Consider the following 16,475-nt stretch of genomic DNA (forward strand, 5'->3'; position numbering starts at 1 on the left):
ACCTTCAATAATCTTATATTCCATCCTCGATTCATTACATCAACCAAAGTGTGTATATACCTTGTATAGTATTGTTTCTAAGTGTTTTTTGCATGACAAATAAGATATGTGCCGTGTGCCTAGGAATTCATTCATGCTTTTTTCAAATTATAATCCGGCCCTCCAACAGTTTTGAGGGACTGTGACCTGGCCCTCTGTTTAAAATGTTTGAGGACCCCTGGTGTAGACTCATATAATCCAGTTCAATGCAGTTCAGTCTGCATTATATGAGTCTACGCTATCATTTAATGCTGTTTCAGAATGCAGATTAACTGCATTGAATTGGATTAGAGACTACACTGCCATATAATTTAGTTCAATGAAGTTAATTTGAATTCTAACACTGCATTATATGGTCTACCCCATTGTGCCACTGAGGGTGCTGAAATAGAACTGAAGAAACTGGGACTTTTAATATCCCCTTGCAACAGAATGTCTGCAATAAACTAAACTAAACTGGGAAAGACATCTGATCTTTCCATTGCCCTGTGTGTTATCCCACCACTGGTAAGGTAAACAGCAGCTGCCCCCAGAATCCTTTAGTGAATATCCCTATCAGCAAAACAGAATGCCTTCCACACAGCCTTATATCAAGGCAGACAATTCCACGATATCTTCTTTGAACTGGGCTGAGACCACACTCAGATAATGTGGGATTTTCTGGCCGGCTACAGGTTGTGCATGCCCAGCAGCCTTGTGGTCTGTTCTCACTTGAAGGGTTAATACCAGCGAGACGGAGCTGGCGGGCAAAGGGAAGGGCGGAGATAGCTAAGGAAACATCCTCTGTGGAGGGGGAGGGATGGAGGGCCTCCGCGCATGCGCCTGCGCGGGCGGCAGCGCGCTCGCGGACCGGAAGTGAGTCCGACTTCGGACTCACTTCCGGTCCGCGAGCGCGCTGCCGCCCGCGCAGGCGCATGCGCGGAGGCCCTCCTTCACCCACCCACCTCGGAGGGTGTTTCCTTGGCTTCCCAGGCCCTGAGGTTGGCGCGCCTTCCGGAGGCGCCTCAGTTCCCCCGCCGGAGCCTTTCCCCGGGGCTGCTTTCGGTGAGAGCTCCGAAGAAGGGAGATAGAATGGAGTCCTGACCGTCTATGCATAAATATCAATAGATACCTATGGGCGAGGAAGGACAGTGAGTGCGAGGGAAGGTCTACATTTGTGAGGAGTCGCCTCTTCTCCTTCCCCCTCTTTGTCTTTTCCCTCCTTTTTGAATTAGGCGGGATTATCCGTTTATATCCCATTTGGATATTAGTCTCTCTGTGCCCGCCGTTATTCTAGGATTGTGTGGGTGGGTGTGTTTGGGGAATGCCTTCGAAGCACCGTCTTTTCCATCTTCTAACTGAATGTCTGTTGCAAGCTGATTGAGACAAGGCCCTTCCACACTGCCATATAACCCAGAATATCAAGGTTAATAATCCACAATATCTGGACTATATGGCAGGGTGGACTCATAATCCAGTTCAAAGCAGATATGGTGGATTATCAACCTTGATATTCTGGGTTATATGGCTGTTGAAGATATTGACAAGCTGGAATGTGTCCAGAGTAGGCTGACTAAAATGATAAAGGGTCTGAAGAACAAGCCCAATGAGGAGCGGTTTAAAGAGCTGGGCATGTTTACCCTGAAGAAGAGAAAGCTGAGAGGAGAGATATTTTTTTTTTTTGGTCGTGTCAGGAGTGACTCCTGTTGTGAGAGAATTGGCCGTCTGCAAGGATGTTGCCCAGGGGACGCCTGGATGATTTGATGTTTTTATCATCCTTGTGGGAGGCTTCTCTCATTTCCCCGCATGAGGAGCTGGAGCTGATAGAGGGAGCTCATCCGCCTCTCCCCAGATTCAAACCTGCAACCTGTCGGTCTTCAGTCCTGCCGGCACAGGGGTTTAACCCATTGCGCCTCCGGGGGCTCAAGAGACATGATGAGGGCCATGTATAAATATGTGAGAGGAAGTCACAGGGAGGAGGGAGCAAGCTTGTTTTCTGCTTCCTTGGAGACTAGGATGCGGAACAATGGCTTTGAACTACAAGAGAGGAGATTCCAACTGAACATTAGGAAGAACTTCCTGACTGTGAGAGCCGTTCAACAGTGAAACTCTCTGGAGAGTGTGGTGGAAGCTCCTTCTTTGGAAGCTTTTAAACACAGGCTGGATGGCCATCTGTCGGGGTGCTTTGAATGCAATTTTCCTTCTTCTTTGCAAGGGGTTGGACTGGATGGCCCATGAGGTCTCTTCCAACTCTTATGATTCTAAGGGCCTCATGCCCTATGAGGAGCGGCTTAAAGAGCTGGGCATGTTTAGCTTCCAGAAGAGAAAGTTGACAGGAGACACGATAGCCATGTATAAAGTTGTGAAAGGGTGTCATAAGGAAGAGGGACCAGGGTTGTTTTCTGCTGCCCAGGAAACTAGGACCTGGAAGAATGGGTTCAAATGACAAGAAAGGAGATTGAACATTAGGAAGAACTTTGTGACGGTAGGAGCTGTTCAGTAGTGGAACTCTCTGCCTCTAAGTGTGGTGGAAGGTCCTTCCTAGGAAACTTTTAAACAGAGGGATACTTATGGCCCTTCCCCACAGCCAGATAACTCAGAATGTCAAGACAGAATAACCCACAATATCTGCTTTGATGTAGGGACCCTTCCACACAGCCCTATATTCCAGAATATCAAGGCAGAAAATCCCACAGATCAGTTTCTGCCTTAATATTCAGGGATATAGGGCTGTATGGAAGGGCCCTGGGTTATCTGAATCCACATTTGAACCCTCATTTCCCAGGCCCCTTCTACACTACCAAATAAAATTCAGATCATCTGCTTTGAACTGAATTATATGGCAGTGTAGAAGGGGCCCGAGACTCTTAGGGTGCATCTCATACTGTGGAATGAATGCAGTTTGACACCATTTTAATGGCCTTAAAACAATGATATGGTATCATAGCAGTTTGGTAAGACACTGGCTCTCTTTGGCAGAGAAAGCTAAAGAGCTTTGAAACTACAATTCCCATAAATCTGCTTAGAAAGGATGAGGCATTACTTGGTGACACAATGGTACTCTATGTATGCTTAGGGCCCTTCCAGACAGGCCCTATATCCCAGGATCTGATCCCAGGTTTTCTGTTTATCCCAGATTATCTGACAGTGCTGACTCATATAATCCAGTTTAAAACAGAAAACCTGGGATATTGAGCCTGTCTGGAAGGGCCCTCAGAGGTACATTCTTCTTTCATATGATTACATACATTTTAGGGCTGAGCTCTGGCTGTTGTCTGCCTTCAAGTCATTTCTGAATTAGGGTGTTTTTTCTTAACAAAAAAGTTTAGCCTTTGCTTTCTTTGGAGGCTGAGAGCATGCGACTTGCCCAAGGTCATATAATAGATTTCTATGGCTGAGTGGGCATTTGAACCCTGGCCTTCCAGTGTCTTCCAGGGCACCTACATTGTAGAAGTAGTGCAGTTTCATGCACTTTAATTGTCATAGCTCAATGCAATGGAATCATGGAGGTTGAAGTTTTACAAGAACTTTGGCCCTATCTCACTAAATTACAACTCCCAAGATTTCATAGCATTGAGCTATGGCAGTTAAAGTAGTGTAAAACTGCATTAATTCTACAGTGTAGGTACTCCCCAAGTGGCTGAACCCATTTTGAAGGAAGGCTTCAGTACCCTGGACAGCTTATTCAAAATTCATTTTCAAGCCCAGATCTAATTTACGAATCCTCTGATGTGGAAGCCACTGGTTACCACTGTGATGGTGGGATTATAATGTAATGGATTACTGACACAAGTTGGAAAAATTATTTTTGGGATTACAACTCTCAGAGTCACATAGCACATCAAGACTTGAAACAGAAGTAGGGAACTTCTTGCTGTCTAGTTCTTTGGTATTACAGTTCCCCATAGCCACGTGGTAGCATGGCTCATGATAAGAATAGTACAAGGAATAATCTAGAATAGAACTACTGAAAGTAGTAGTCCTTGGCCCAGCACTTATCCATGAGCCATAGTCAGATAATCCCTGACAGATTTCCAGAAAAGAAAGAAAACATTGTACCCAATGGGCACAAATTGGCACTTTAGAAGAAATTAATTGCTGCTCCACCACTTTAGATAACCTGAAAAGCACAGTTCTGGTACCTTTGGAGGGTTAAAGGTCTACATCCCTAGGTCTTAAGTTTATCTTTGGAAATTGCCAAGGAATGCATTAGCAAATGCATCCAAAAGAGCTTGCAGTGACACCATGAACACAAAAGCTAAAAGATCTGAGTACAGATATCTTACTCCATAATACCTTTCTGACCGCATCTTGGCCTACGAGCCCACGAGGACCTTGAGATCGTCTGGGGAGGCCCTTCTCTCGATCCCGCCTGCATCACAGGCACGGCTGGCGGGGACGAGGGAGAGGGCCTTCTCGGTGGTGGCCCCCCGGCTGTGGAACACTCTCCCTGCAGACATCAGACAGGCACCCTCCCTCATGCCCTTTCGAAAAAGCCTTAAGACCTGGCTGTTCGAGAGGGCATTTAATTAAGTGCTAAGCAACAAACAATACGGTAATGAGAACTGGAATGGTACAAGGAATATGAGACTGGCTATGATTCCACTAAGAGACGAAGCGGATTTTTGTGTAGTCTGTAATTGTTGTATAGTTATATGTTGTTGATACTGGCCTTTTGTAATTGTCTTTTATGTGTACTGTACACCGCCATGAGTCGCCCGTATGGGCTGAGAATGGCGGTTAATAAGTGCATCAAATAAATAAATAAATAAATAAATAATCCTAGATGCCTGGCCTGAGGGTGGTTTTATGTATTGATTTTTATGAACCTTCACTGTTGTGCCATTATAGCACCTGTAATGCCGCACATAACAAAGTGGAATTTTATTTTGTATGCTGGATGATATTTATTTATTTATTTACTATATTTTTATCCCACCTTTTTCTGCCTTGAAGGGGTTCAAGGCGGCTTTACATATGGCAACTATTCAATGCCTTTGGACAACAAACAGTTATAATACACTTAAGTTAAAATCAAATGCACATTAAAACATATAGAACATTTCATTCACTATTAAAATCACACCATCCTCAAGTCATAATCCGGGGCCATTCCAAAGATCAATTGCACATATTTCGAGGCTATTATTGCACTATAGATTAATCTGCAAAGTCTTGACCCCAGAGCCAGGTTTATGCCAGAAGGGTCTGATGCCAATAAGAAAGTTGTTATTTTTATTTCTTTAATAATTAGTTGTAATGCACTGTACTGCTCAGCTTTGGCAGCAATTTACACAAACCCTTTTTCTTTCTCTCCCCCTGCCCCAGATGGTGATGGAAAAGAAATGATACATGCGTAGAGTCTGAAGAAAAGTTATTGAGGAAAAGGATTGGACGGAATCTGAAGATCCTAAAATCACAGCAGCTGACTTGGGGCAGGTGGCCAAAGAAGTTATATCACTCTCTGTGTCCAACCATAAGCAGCTCAATTGGAGGAGAGGTGGGTCAAGGTGGGTGATTGTTTATCCTTCAGCGCAACTTTCTGAAACCATGGGAGAGAAGTCCCACAACTGCCCCTACTGTGGGAAAGGTTTCCGGCGCAACTCACATCTGACGCGCCACCTTGCCACTCACTCTGGGCTTCAGCGTCCCTTAGGTGGGAAACGCCTTGGGCAGCAGGTGCCAGAAGAAGATCGCCCATACCCCTGTAATTTTTGCGGGAAGACATTTGCCCGCAGTGCCCACCTAGCCCGGCACCAGGAAACCCATTCAGGGGAGCGGCCGTACAAATGCACCTATTGTGGGAAGGCCTTTGGTCGTAATTCCCACCTCACTCGCCACCATAGCACTCACACTGGAGAGCGACCATATGAGTGTGGGGTTTGTGGCAAAGCTTTCACCCGCAGTGCCCATGTCACCCGCCACCAGGGCACTCACACTGGGGAGCGGCCTTTCCGCTGCACTCACTGCGGGAAGCGCTTCACCCGCAGCGCTCATCTCCAGCGCCACCAGGGCATCCACAGTGGAGACAAACCCTTCAATTGCCGGGACTGTGGGAAAGGCTTCACCCGGAATGCCCACCTGGAGCGCCACCGTGCTACTCACTCAGGCGAAAAGCCCTTTAAGTGTGCCAGCTGTGGGAAAGGATTTGGGGCTGCCTCTCATCTTGTAAGGCACCAGCGGACCCATAAAGTTTAGTTGGTTAGGATTTCTTCTGTCTCCACCCAAACCAGGAGCAGAAATGGCCAGTATAGGATACTTCAGAGTGCTTTCATCTTCGTGCCAAGATGGCTGTTTTCCACTTTCTTCTCCAGTCTACAATGCCTAGATGTTTAGCTCATTGCCATTTATGAGAGAACTCTGTAACACACTTGGTGGTGTTTTCACATGGTCTACAGGGAGACCAATCATATCAAGTTCTCCCATTCAGTTCAGCACTTGCAAAGACATTTTAGATGCTGGGACAACAGACTCATGCCTGCTCCTTTCTTCCCAGATGGGAAGGCATAAATACTAAACTTGCATAACGCTATCTGTCTTTGTGTGTGCAAAGTATTACATGTGAAGGCTTGCTTTTGTCGTCTTAAATTTTCTGCCAGGAAAGATGCCACACTGAGTCTCAGACAAGAAAACCTCTCTGGAACCCCTGCAAGATGTGTCGAATTCTTCATTCCCCTCCAGCATCACTCTGTGTGTGGTTGTGTTATAAATACATCAGTGAAGATCAAACCTTTTTTTCCTGGCAGTTCTCACTGAATGAACCTAGAATAGCTTTTCCTTTGACTTGAAACCCTGGGGTTGAGGAAATGTCGGTTATCACATACTTACATTTCCTTGCATTTCCCAATGAGATGGTGTGGGCACGTAGAGATGCTTTGTCTGCCTCTTGAAAATTTCAGCACTCTGTAACTAGAAGGGACTATATATTTTTATTTTGAAGTTAACTCTTCCGTGCCATGGCCAGCCTGCATATTGCCATACAGTCATCTACAGTAGTCATCAATAGACTGTTCCGGTGCGAAGTGCTTCTGTTCTGTGTTCCAGCCAGCCATGCTTTCTTTTGGGAAACCATTCCATCTCCCTAGTTTTTGGCCCTCACCTCTGCATTCTCTGGCTACTGACCGGGTTTTGTCCTAATTGAGCTCTTTGAGGGTGTAGGCAGACAAATATGCTCCTTGACATTTTTAGATCTAAAGATTATTTCTCCTTTTGGAAAGTTGGGGGTTTCACTGAACATGCAGATAATCTCCTTTTTCTATCTCACTGGCCTTGTTTTGGTTGTAATTCAGCCCTTAAGTTTGTTATCACTAAAAGTAGTCATTTATGCTCACAACCATCCAGTAGAGCACTGAATAATTTGCAGATGAGGAACCAAGGAAGAGATAGTGATGTTTTTTACATCATCTTTTATGTGAGGCTCAGCAGACGTCTTGAAAAACTCTTGTATCTTGCAAGCTGTTTTGTGTCTCACAAGCCTTCAGCCTCCTTAGTGAATTTTAGCCGTCCCTGCCTCCTTATTTTACAAAAATAGTGATGGATATAATTAAACTGATATGCTTCACAGTGACATAACTCCAGTGTGATGTAGAAATAGTTTCAGAAATGACATCCTGAATTTGTTGCTTTTTATTTTTAGATGTCTTTTAAAAATATAACTTCTGTTCAATTTTAGAGTGGGATGTGTGGGTGTAGAGACAATATTATAAATGATACCGTCATCTGTCTTGGCCTAAAACATTCAGGATATTTTCTTCAAAAGATAACTGATGGGACAGTCAAAGTGTTATGTAAAGTATTAAAGCTGTATCATGGACTGCTCTGTAGCACACAAAAGTTGATGTGCCTAGCGGTTGCTATTGTTATTTTAAAGTACATGAAACAGTATTTTCACTCTTGTAAGGCACCAGCGGACCCTAGCAGTTGCTATTGTTATTTTAAAGTACATGAAACAGTATTTTCACTCACACTTGTGGCCCAGGGAAATGCTCGTTTGGTTTGCTGTGTCCCTGGAATTTTACCTAAATGATGTATGCCAGTACTTCATTCCCTGTGACTCTTACATAAGACTTCCTTCTTCAGTTTTGCAGCTGTTTGACACAATTCAACTCTTCAAAAATAATGACTACACAAAGGCTTGGCCATGTTTTTTTAGACCAAGGCCCAGACAGAGATCACCTACCATGCCACTAACCAAGTTAAATATGGCATTTGGCTTTGGCAACAACCTTGAGTACATAGCATGTATGGATTTTAGTCTGGGGTCCTTGAAATCAGGGAAATGAAATTACTCAGAATGACTGCAACTGGAGCAGAAAGAATAATAAAAGGTTTTGTTTCGAGAAGAAAAGGAAATGAGACTAATCAGAGCCAAGGACTTACTGCCATCTTCAGAAACATCCCTCCATTTGTTGTAGTAGAACATAATGTGTTTTATAACAATTTTTCCAGTTCTCTGAATAACCATCTTCCGATTTTTTAAAGCTTGAGTGTATCATAAAAAAGAGAACGGCAAGCTCAATCCAGCATTCTTTTCTCTCTGAGATTTCTGAACTCCTTGTTACAAATTGAGAAACCATTTCTCATACACCAGAATGCCCTCTTGGTGGCATCTTGATCTAATACAACAGACATGGAATCCTTGAAAAGAATACCAAGAATGATGGGTCGAAATCAAACTGCTAAATACTCCAGTGTCATTTTATATATTCTTCCTCTACACGTGTGTATACTGATCTTACATGCCAGCAAAGAGAGCTCAGCAGTAAGAATTTCCTTCTGCGTCTTGTGAATTTAAAACCAAGCTGAATCCAGAGTTTAATGATCTCTTTCTAAAGTGGCTACCACAGTGGAAGTACTGGAGCCACAAGCCTTTAATCCTTTTGTGCTGTTATTTGGTGTAGTAATGACTTGTGCTTGTTGGCTTTCTTTGCTTAGCGTTCCCAGCCATTGCTGGCAGTAGATAGTCTCCCTAATCTTAAATTGCCATTACAGCCTTTAACTGCCTCAGTGGTTCATTCTCCAAGGTCGGGCTTTGCTATTGTGAGTGGAGATTTCCCTAGTAGATTTGCCCTCCTCCCGATGATAAGATCTGAAAAGATGATAATTTCGTACTCTATTTAGACAGTGGAGCATTTAATCTCAAATCAGTTTAAACGTGCCAAAGTGAACAAGAATAGATTACTCATCAGTAGATTCAAAGTTCAGAGCATGCACTGTAACACTACTGTTTTTTAGGAGTGTTGATGTGTAAATGCATAGAAAATGAATAAAGAAATTCAGTGCCGTGCCCACCATTGGAAAGGCAGAAAATAGCCACCCTTTTGAATTAATAATGCTGTTTCTAAATTGAAGTGGAAGAATGATGGAAGAACCCACAGTAACAGAACCTGAATTTCTCCCTGCAACCTTGTGAAGACAAATGATGGCTCTCAGGAGAGCCTTATCACACTACACTGTTAATAGTGCTATATGCCACTTTAGCTGCCATGGCAATATCCTGTAGAATTTTGGGATTTGTAGTTTAGTGCGGCCTAAGAACCAAATTATCAATGTCCCTCCTTAAATTGCAAATCCATGATTCCGTTAGACGTTGCCATATCAGTTATATTGATACAATAGTGCTGTAATGGGGCAGTGTGATAAGGCTCTTAAGTCTGTCCGCTGTAATTTTGTAAGGAACAAGAGGGAAAAGGTTTACAAGTATCACTAACTTTGCACATTTCTCCAAAAACAAAAAAGAAAAGGAAAGAAAAGCTATTTTGATCCTGAGCTCACATGGTCATTTCTATTAAGATATGTTTGCATGCATTTACGGTATTTCTGCTGTACACGGGTACTGTTCTATGACTGCTAAATGTCAGAACTCGGATTGTTACTCAGTATTCCTATTATTTGTAATGATTCGTTTTTAAGAGTAGTTTGGTATGCATAACAACACTTTTATCATTACACTACTCTTAATATGGTTCCTGCTGAAAGATAAAGAAATTGACATTACTAGTTTCAATGCCATACTTTCAAGCTCTGCTAATTCTATGGGAAAATAGGTGGCCCCATTTCCAATGTTGTGAGGGTTGCAAAGGTGTGTGGATTTTATAGAAAATCTAGACAAAAACTGGAAGAAAATGGAGGAGAGTGTTGTTGTTCTACAGTCTTTCTTTGTTCATTTTTTTCCATCTGGGAAAAAATGGAGAATTCTGAAGGACAACAAAGAAAAGACACCTATGAAAACATTTCACTTGTGGAATGAGTGAAACTCTTTTGAGGTAAGTTTTTGCCCACTCAGAATGTATAGTACGAATATTTTTTATGAAAGACAATCTGCAGAGTTAAAGATATAATCCTTGTGTATATGTAGATATATAAAACACACGGTTCCCAGCAGCATTCCTGCAGATAAGGTCCTGTTGCCTTTAGGAGGGGAGCAGCCAGGGATTTTGTTTCTTGTGGATTGTTGCTTGCCTTATAGTATCAGTGTAGCGTGGAGGTAGTCATTTGAAATAAGTATCCTGCACCCATTGTCCCTTTCACTGGATCCCTTTTGGCCCAGTATGGATAACCCACTACAAAACTTATGGATTTTGTAGTTTGGGGACCGCAACCCTATACAAACATATCTGTATATAAGCTCCATGCATTTCTATGTAAAAATGCACAGGGTTCTTCTGCAAATTTAAAAACTATGCCAAAAGTAGTAATGTTCTATTTACCAATCAAATTGCAAACCATGAGTGTCAAGTTGTTAAAGCAGTAAAATAAGTTTTAGGTTCATTAGGAAATTTTGCCTAGAAGTCCACCCCACCCACCCTGTTCTGTGTGTATGTGCTTCTTTTTTCTTTTTCTTTTTTTTTTATAGAAATGGGTTTTTCCTCCCAGGGCTTCAGAAGTTCAGGAAGTGTTTCATCTTTGCTTAGAAAATCCTCATATTCACTGCACTGCAGCCCTCATGCTGGTTTGTTTCTGTGGCCTATGAATTTGATAAGGCATCAGCTGCAGGACAGAAGTGACAAGTGACAAAATAAATAAAAAAAATCCAAAATTATGTAGTGTACACAGATGATACTTTTGTAGAGCCAGAGGCAGTACAGGTTGATTATTCCATATCTGAAATGCTTAAAAGAATTATAGAATAATAGTTGGAAGAGACCACTTGAGCCATCTAGTCCAACCCCTTGCCATGCAGGAAAGGTACAAAGTACCTCTGACAGATTTCCATCCAGCCTCTGTTTAAAAGCATGGGACCACAAGTGTTCCATATATTGGATTTTAGAATACTTGCATACACATAATGAGATATAGTAAAAATTACTCAAGTCTAAACAAATCCATTTATGCTTCATTCTACACATGGCTTGGAGGTATTTTATACACACTGTTTTAAATAATTTTGTGCTGAAATCAAGTTTGTTTAGATTGAACCATCAGAAAGCATGTGGTCAATATTAGAGCATTTTGGAGTTGCAGATAATGAGTGCTCAACCTGTATTGTAACACAGTCATTGGTGATGCATTTGTTTTCTCTTGTGTTTGAAAGTAGACAGTAGTGAAAAAGAAGTTCACGTTTCAGTATATGAGTGCTTTAAGCCATCTTTGAATAAAAAACAGAAATGAGTCCCAGCAGAACTGTAATAGATATTTGTTTTTCCTACAGACTTTTTGAATGGTCGCATGCCCAAGTTGAGCCATTTTTTGTGTGTGTTGGCAGTCACCCTCGAGTTTATGATGCCTACTCAGCCCTACTCCCTCGTGTAATTTTTTTCAGATACCAGAAATTGTTTAAAGGATAAATGACATTATGATTGTGATTCCCTCCTGGGATGGTTACTGATGCATGTCAGAAAAGAGGAAAGCCATCACCAAAAGAGAGGGTCCTGATCTGGAGGTGATTATTATAATTTTAGCAGAAATACAGAATATTACTGTGGTGAGGAAAACTGTGGCCAAATGTTCTGTAGACCTGTTCAGCCTGCTTAATTAGTCATTTTGAGATCCCTGACGTCTTGGCCATATCATGATTTTTTTCTTTAAAATGGGCTAAACAGGCATCAAACAGAACAGTTTTTGAAAATATAAGTCCCCTTTGACAGATTTTCTGTTAGAGGACTGCTCTTTGTAAATGCCATAGCCCTATGTGGTTCGTGGTCTCACACCTGAAGCAGGTTTTATTAAGTTTTGCTTAGTATATGAGCCCAATGTTTTAAAAGACAGAAAAAGTGAATTCCTTTTTTATTATTATACCTTCCTTTCCTTTAAGAAGACTGAGTCACCATCTCTTGAATCACCCAGGCTTTGAAGCTGCAGGGCCCTTAATCCAACTGGCCAATTGCAATATTCACACTTGCCTCAAACAGACAAGAGTTCTTTCTCCCACCCTGGACATTCCACAGATATATAAACCCCATTTTCCTATGAGGATGCCTGCCATAGATGTAGGTGAAACATCAGGAGAGAATGCTTCTGGAACATGACCATACAGCAACCCAGTGATTCCAGCCATGAAAGCCTTCGACAACACAGTTTCTGCATTCACACTCACAATAGCGTGATGAATTCTCATAATAGAACCTGAACCCATAGTAGGGTGGTTTCCTATAAATCTACTATGATGAAGAATTAGCACAATTGCTATTAAGTGATTATTGTGTGCCTTCAAGTCATTTGCAACTTATGGTGGTCCTCAGGATAACTATCACTTGGGGGTGAAGCCATGATTTATTTAAAGAAGGATTGACTTGGTTTTCCACTAGGATAAGAGATTGTGACTTGCCTCTCTCTGCATAATGACCCCCTCACCTATCCACAATTCATATCACAAACCATTATTTTGGCCCCAAAATCTGCTCTTGACTTATGCGTGAGGTCAACTTATAATTGAATCTGTATATGGCAAGAATTTCCTGGACAATGCAGTGTCTGCTGTAGTGAATTGAACCTTTCTGAAATGTTTGGAACCAGAAGTATTTTCAGTTTTGGAATTTTCTTTTTGGATTCTGGAATACATAGATTTGTACGTAAGTACATAATTGAGATATCTTCAAGATGGAAACCAAGTCTAAACATGAAAATCATTAAATATCAGAAAGCAAAAGCGTCAATATCATAGAATATCAAGACAGAAAAATCCTACAATATCTGCTTTGAACTGGGTTTTCTGAGTCTACACTGCCATATATTCCAGTTCAAAGCAGACAATGTGGGTTTTTCTGTCTTGATATTCTGGGTTATATAGCTGTGTGGAAGGGCCCTGGAATTCCAAAATTCAAAATACTGTGTGGAAGGGGCCCCAGATAAGGGATGCTCAACTTATATAATTAATCTCCTATCCACAGGTAGTGAAATCTGAATTGGGAACCTTTGGCTCTACAGATGTTTTGAATTACAGCTCCCATTATCCCCTACCCAAACCAAGAAAAAAGCCAAAGCTGCTTCATCTCTGATTTAAAGCCTATTGTACAGATGTGATAAAAACCCTAGAATTCTAGCTCTGTATGCTCTCAGGAGTTTGAAAAACCTTCTTTTCATTTAAAAACATTCATTACAGCAGTAGAAAGCTTTTATCTAAGCTGTCTGCAGCCATGATAGTTTTCTATTTGTCAAGTATATTGGCACAGAGGTGTCTTTGAAAAGAGGCTTTCTTGGCTGTGGTAGGAATTGTCAAATCCCTTTTCATTCAGTTGCATGTATAGGTCAGGTCTCATTCTTCCATAATTGGACATGGATGGATTAATAGTTATTTTCCGTTCACATTCATCAATGTTTTTACTTCATCCACTGCTTTCTGAGAGCAATCTTGAACTCATCGCACTCAGTTTAGAGATTAGAGAGGCAGGGAGCAACAGAAGGGACAGTGTGTGTTTTGGAACATTTTCTCTCCTATGCGTTCAGTTACTGGAAGAAAAATAATTTGATTTCCCATTTATGTTCCCTTCTTTAAACATCTTTCTCTGAATTCAAGCTTCCCAGTTTGGGCAGAGCCTACTTTCCAATAAGCAGGCTCATAATCGAAGCATTATTTTAATTTCCAATTTTTGGTTTAATGGGTGATGCCAGACAAAAGTTATCACCTCTGACTTCTATCTAATAAAATAGATGAAAATATGTATCATTGCATAGAAGGCTTCAGCAATCTGTATGTGTGTGTGGGCAAACTTCGTTTGATGTGGGCAAACTACTTGTTCCCGTTCCTAGTCTGGTGCCATCTCTGAGATGAACTCTGTTAAGGCACTCTTCATTGGTTCAGCTTGACCTTCCTGAATCTATCTTCAGCTTTTTAATAGGGTGGGGCAGGTTGATCTTAGTTTGCTTTTGTATTGTTTGCGGGTGGGAATATGCTGGGGTTGATTTTGAGTTCTTTTGACCTTTTTTTTGTTGTGGTTTTCTTTTAGTACTAATGCCACTGGGTATGCCTTAAAAGTAGTCATGACTGCTGTTGCAGCTGTATCATAGCCAAACTGAGATCTAAATATTCTACTACCATCTATTACTTTTCCAGGTATTGCCCTTGGTAACTGACTTTATTTTCCTATTGTACTAACAGTGTCTGTCTTTCCTCTGTATGAAATAAACTTTACTTTTTGGATTCTGAAATGCCTCATTTGGTGATTAATCTCAAGGAGACAATATTCTTTCTTCTCATTTACAGCATGGTGGCATGGTCTGAGGCCTTGGGTAGCCAAAATATAAGCACAGAGGCCACATAGCTACCACACTTTCCCATTATAATGGGTGCAGATTGCAGTGGGCCACCTCTTGCAGATGGGTTAATATTAGTATTTCAAGGATCTTCCTGAGGACGAGATTAAGAAGTGATACAATGGCCATCGTTCAATGTCTGGAAGGTCACAGAGGAGGTGGAGTGAGTTTGAGGGTTGGATCCAAACTATTTGATGTAACTTACAAGAAAGGAGTTTCCAACTAAATATCTAGGAGAACTTCCTGATGCTAAAGACCCTTCAGCTGTGAAATGGATTCCCTCAGACGATGGTAGACTCTTCGGGCCTTTAAACAGAACTTGGATGCACACCTCTCAGGTTACTTAAATGGTTAAGGGGGGGGGGGGTGGACTACTTTTCGTGTTGGAAGGGTCCTTTGATACCCTTCCAACACTATGATTCCTGAAAACTTCTCACACATGTGCATGGAGTACCTCTTGAGATCCATAAAAGGATTGGCTTTAATAACAACTATCATTTTCAACAGTTCCTGTCTTGAGTTGGAGTAAGGTTTTGTCCAGTTTAGGGTGTCTCCAGGACTGAACACTTTGAAGGGAAATGAAATTTAGGAAATACTGGAAGGGGAAGAGATGCACACAGACAGTACACTTATATTTGGAAGTCATACTGGGGCTACTGGAAAAACTAAAACCATAACAATAAATAAAGAACAGCACTCAAAAATGGGAATTCCAGACAAGAAACAATCAGAGCCAGCTAACACCACCCAACAAAGGATTCCCCCAGGCAACCAGCCAAGCTTTGAAGCTGCAAGGCCATCAAATGCTAATCAAGGTGGCCGAATGCAACATTCACACTTACCTCAAACAGACAAAGAGTTTTTTTTCCCCCACCCTGTACATTCCACAGATATATAAACCTCACTTGGCTAGATTCCAACAGATCTCTCAACCTCTGAGGACGCCTGTCTTAGATGGTAAAATGTCAGGAGAGAATGCTTCTGGAACATGGTCATACAGCCCGGACAACCCAGAGATTCCGGCCATGAAAGCCTTTGACAATAAATTGGCCACCTTGATAAGCATTCTCTCCTGGCCTTGCAACTTCTCTCCTGGCCTTGCAACTTCAAGGCAAGAATCAATCAAGGCTAGCTAACACCTCCCAACAGGATCCCCCAGGTAGCAATCAGTCAAGCTTTGAAGCTGCAAGGCCATTCAATGCTAATCAAGCTGGCTAAATGCCATAGATGTGGGTGAAATGTCAGGAGAGAATGCTTCTGGAACATGGCCATACAGCCCGGACAACCCAGAGATTCCGGCTATGAAAGCCTTTGACAATAAATTGGCCATCTTGATAAGCATTTAATGGCCTTGCAACTTAAAAGCAAGAATCAATCAGGGCCAGCTAACACCTCCCAGCAAAGGATCCCCCAGGCAGCAACCAGTCAAGCTTTGAAGCTGCAAGGCCATTCAATGCTAATCAAGGTGGCTAAATGCCAGAAAACTCACAGCAACCCAATACAAAGGAAACGCTGTGTTTCCTTTGGATTGGGTTGCTGTGAGTGTTCCGGGCTGTATGGCCATGTTCCAGAAGCATTCTCTCCTGACGTTTTGCCTGCATCTATGGCAAGCATCCTCAGAGGTAGTGACCTCACTACCTTTGAGGATGCTTGCCATAGATGCAGGTGAGACATCAGGAGAGAATGCCTCTAGGCCATATAGCTCGAAAAAACCTACAACACCCCACTAAACATAAATTTGCCGCTTGTGAAGTCAGTCAGTTGAA

General features: G+C 42.1%; 1 protein-coding gene across 1 annotated transcript; it reads left to right on the forward strand.

Annotated features, from left to right (window-relative positions):
• The first annotated feature begins 934 nt into the window (after positions 1-934).
• Positions 935-14,604, forward strand: LOC132778064 (zinc finger protein 436-like). Its single transcript, XM_060780682.2, has 2 exons — positions 935-1,083; positions 5,347-14,604. The coding sequence occupies exon 2, from the start codon at positions 5,569-5,571 to the stop codon at positions 6,214-6,216; it is 648 nt and encodes a 215-aa protein (XP_060636665.1). The 5' UTR covers positions 935-1,083; positions 5,347-5,568; the 3' UTR covers positions 6,217-14,604.
• The last annotated feature ends 1,871 nt before the right edge of the window (positions 14,605-16,475 follow it).

The sequence above is a fragment of the Anolis sagrei genome, chromosome 6 (assembly GCF_037176765.1).
Source record: "Anolis sagrei isolate rAnoSag1 chromosome 6, rAnoSag1.mat, whole genome shotgun sequence".
Lineage (NCBI taxonomy): Eukaryota > Metazoa > Chordata > Lepidosauria > Squamata > Dactyloidae > Anolis > Anolis sagrei.

What these genes read in the sequence shown, in the direction of transcription:
- LOC132778064 (XM_060780682.2), top strand. Translation starts at nt 5,569, where the DNA reads ATGGGAGAGAAGTCCCACAACTGCCCCTACTGTGGGAAAGGTTTCCGG.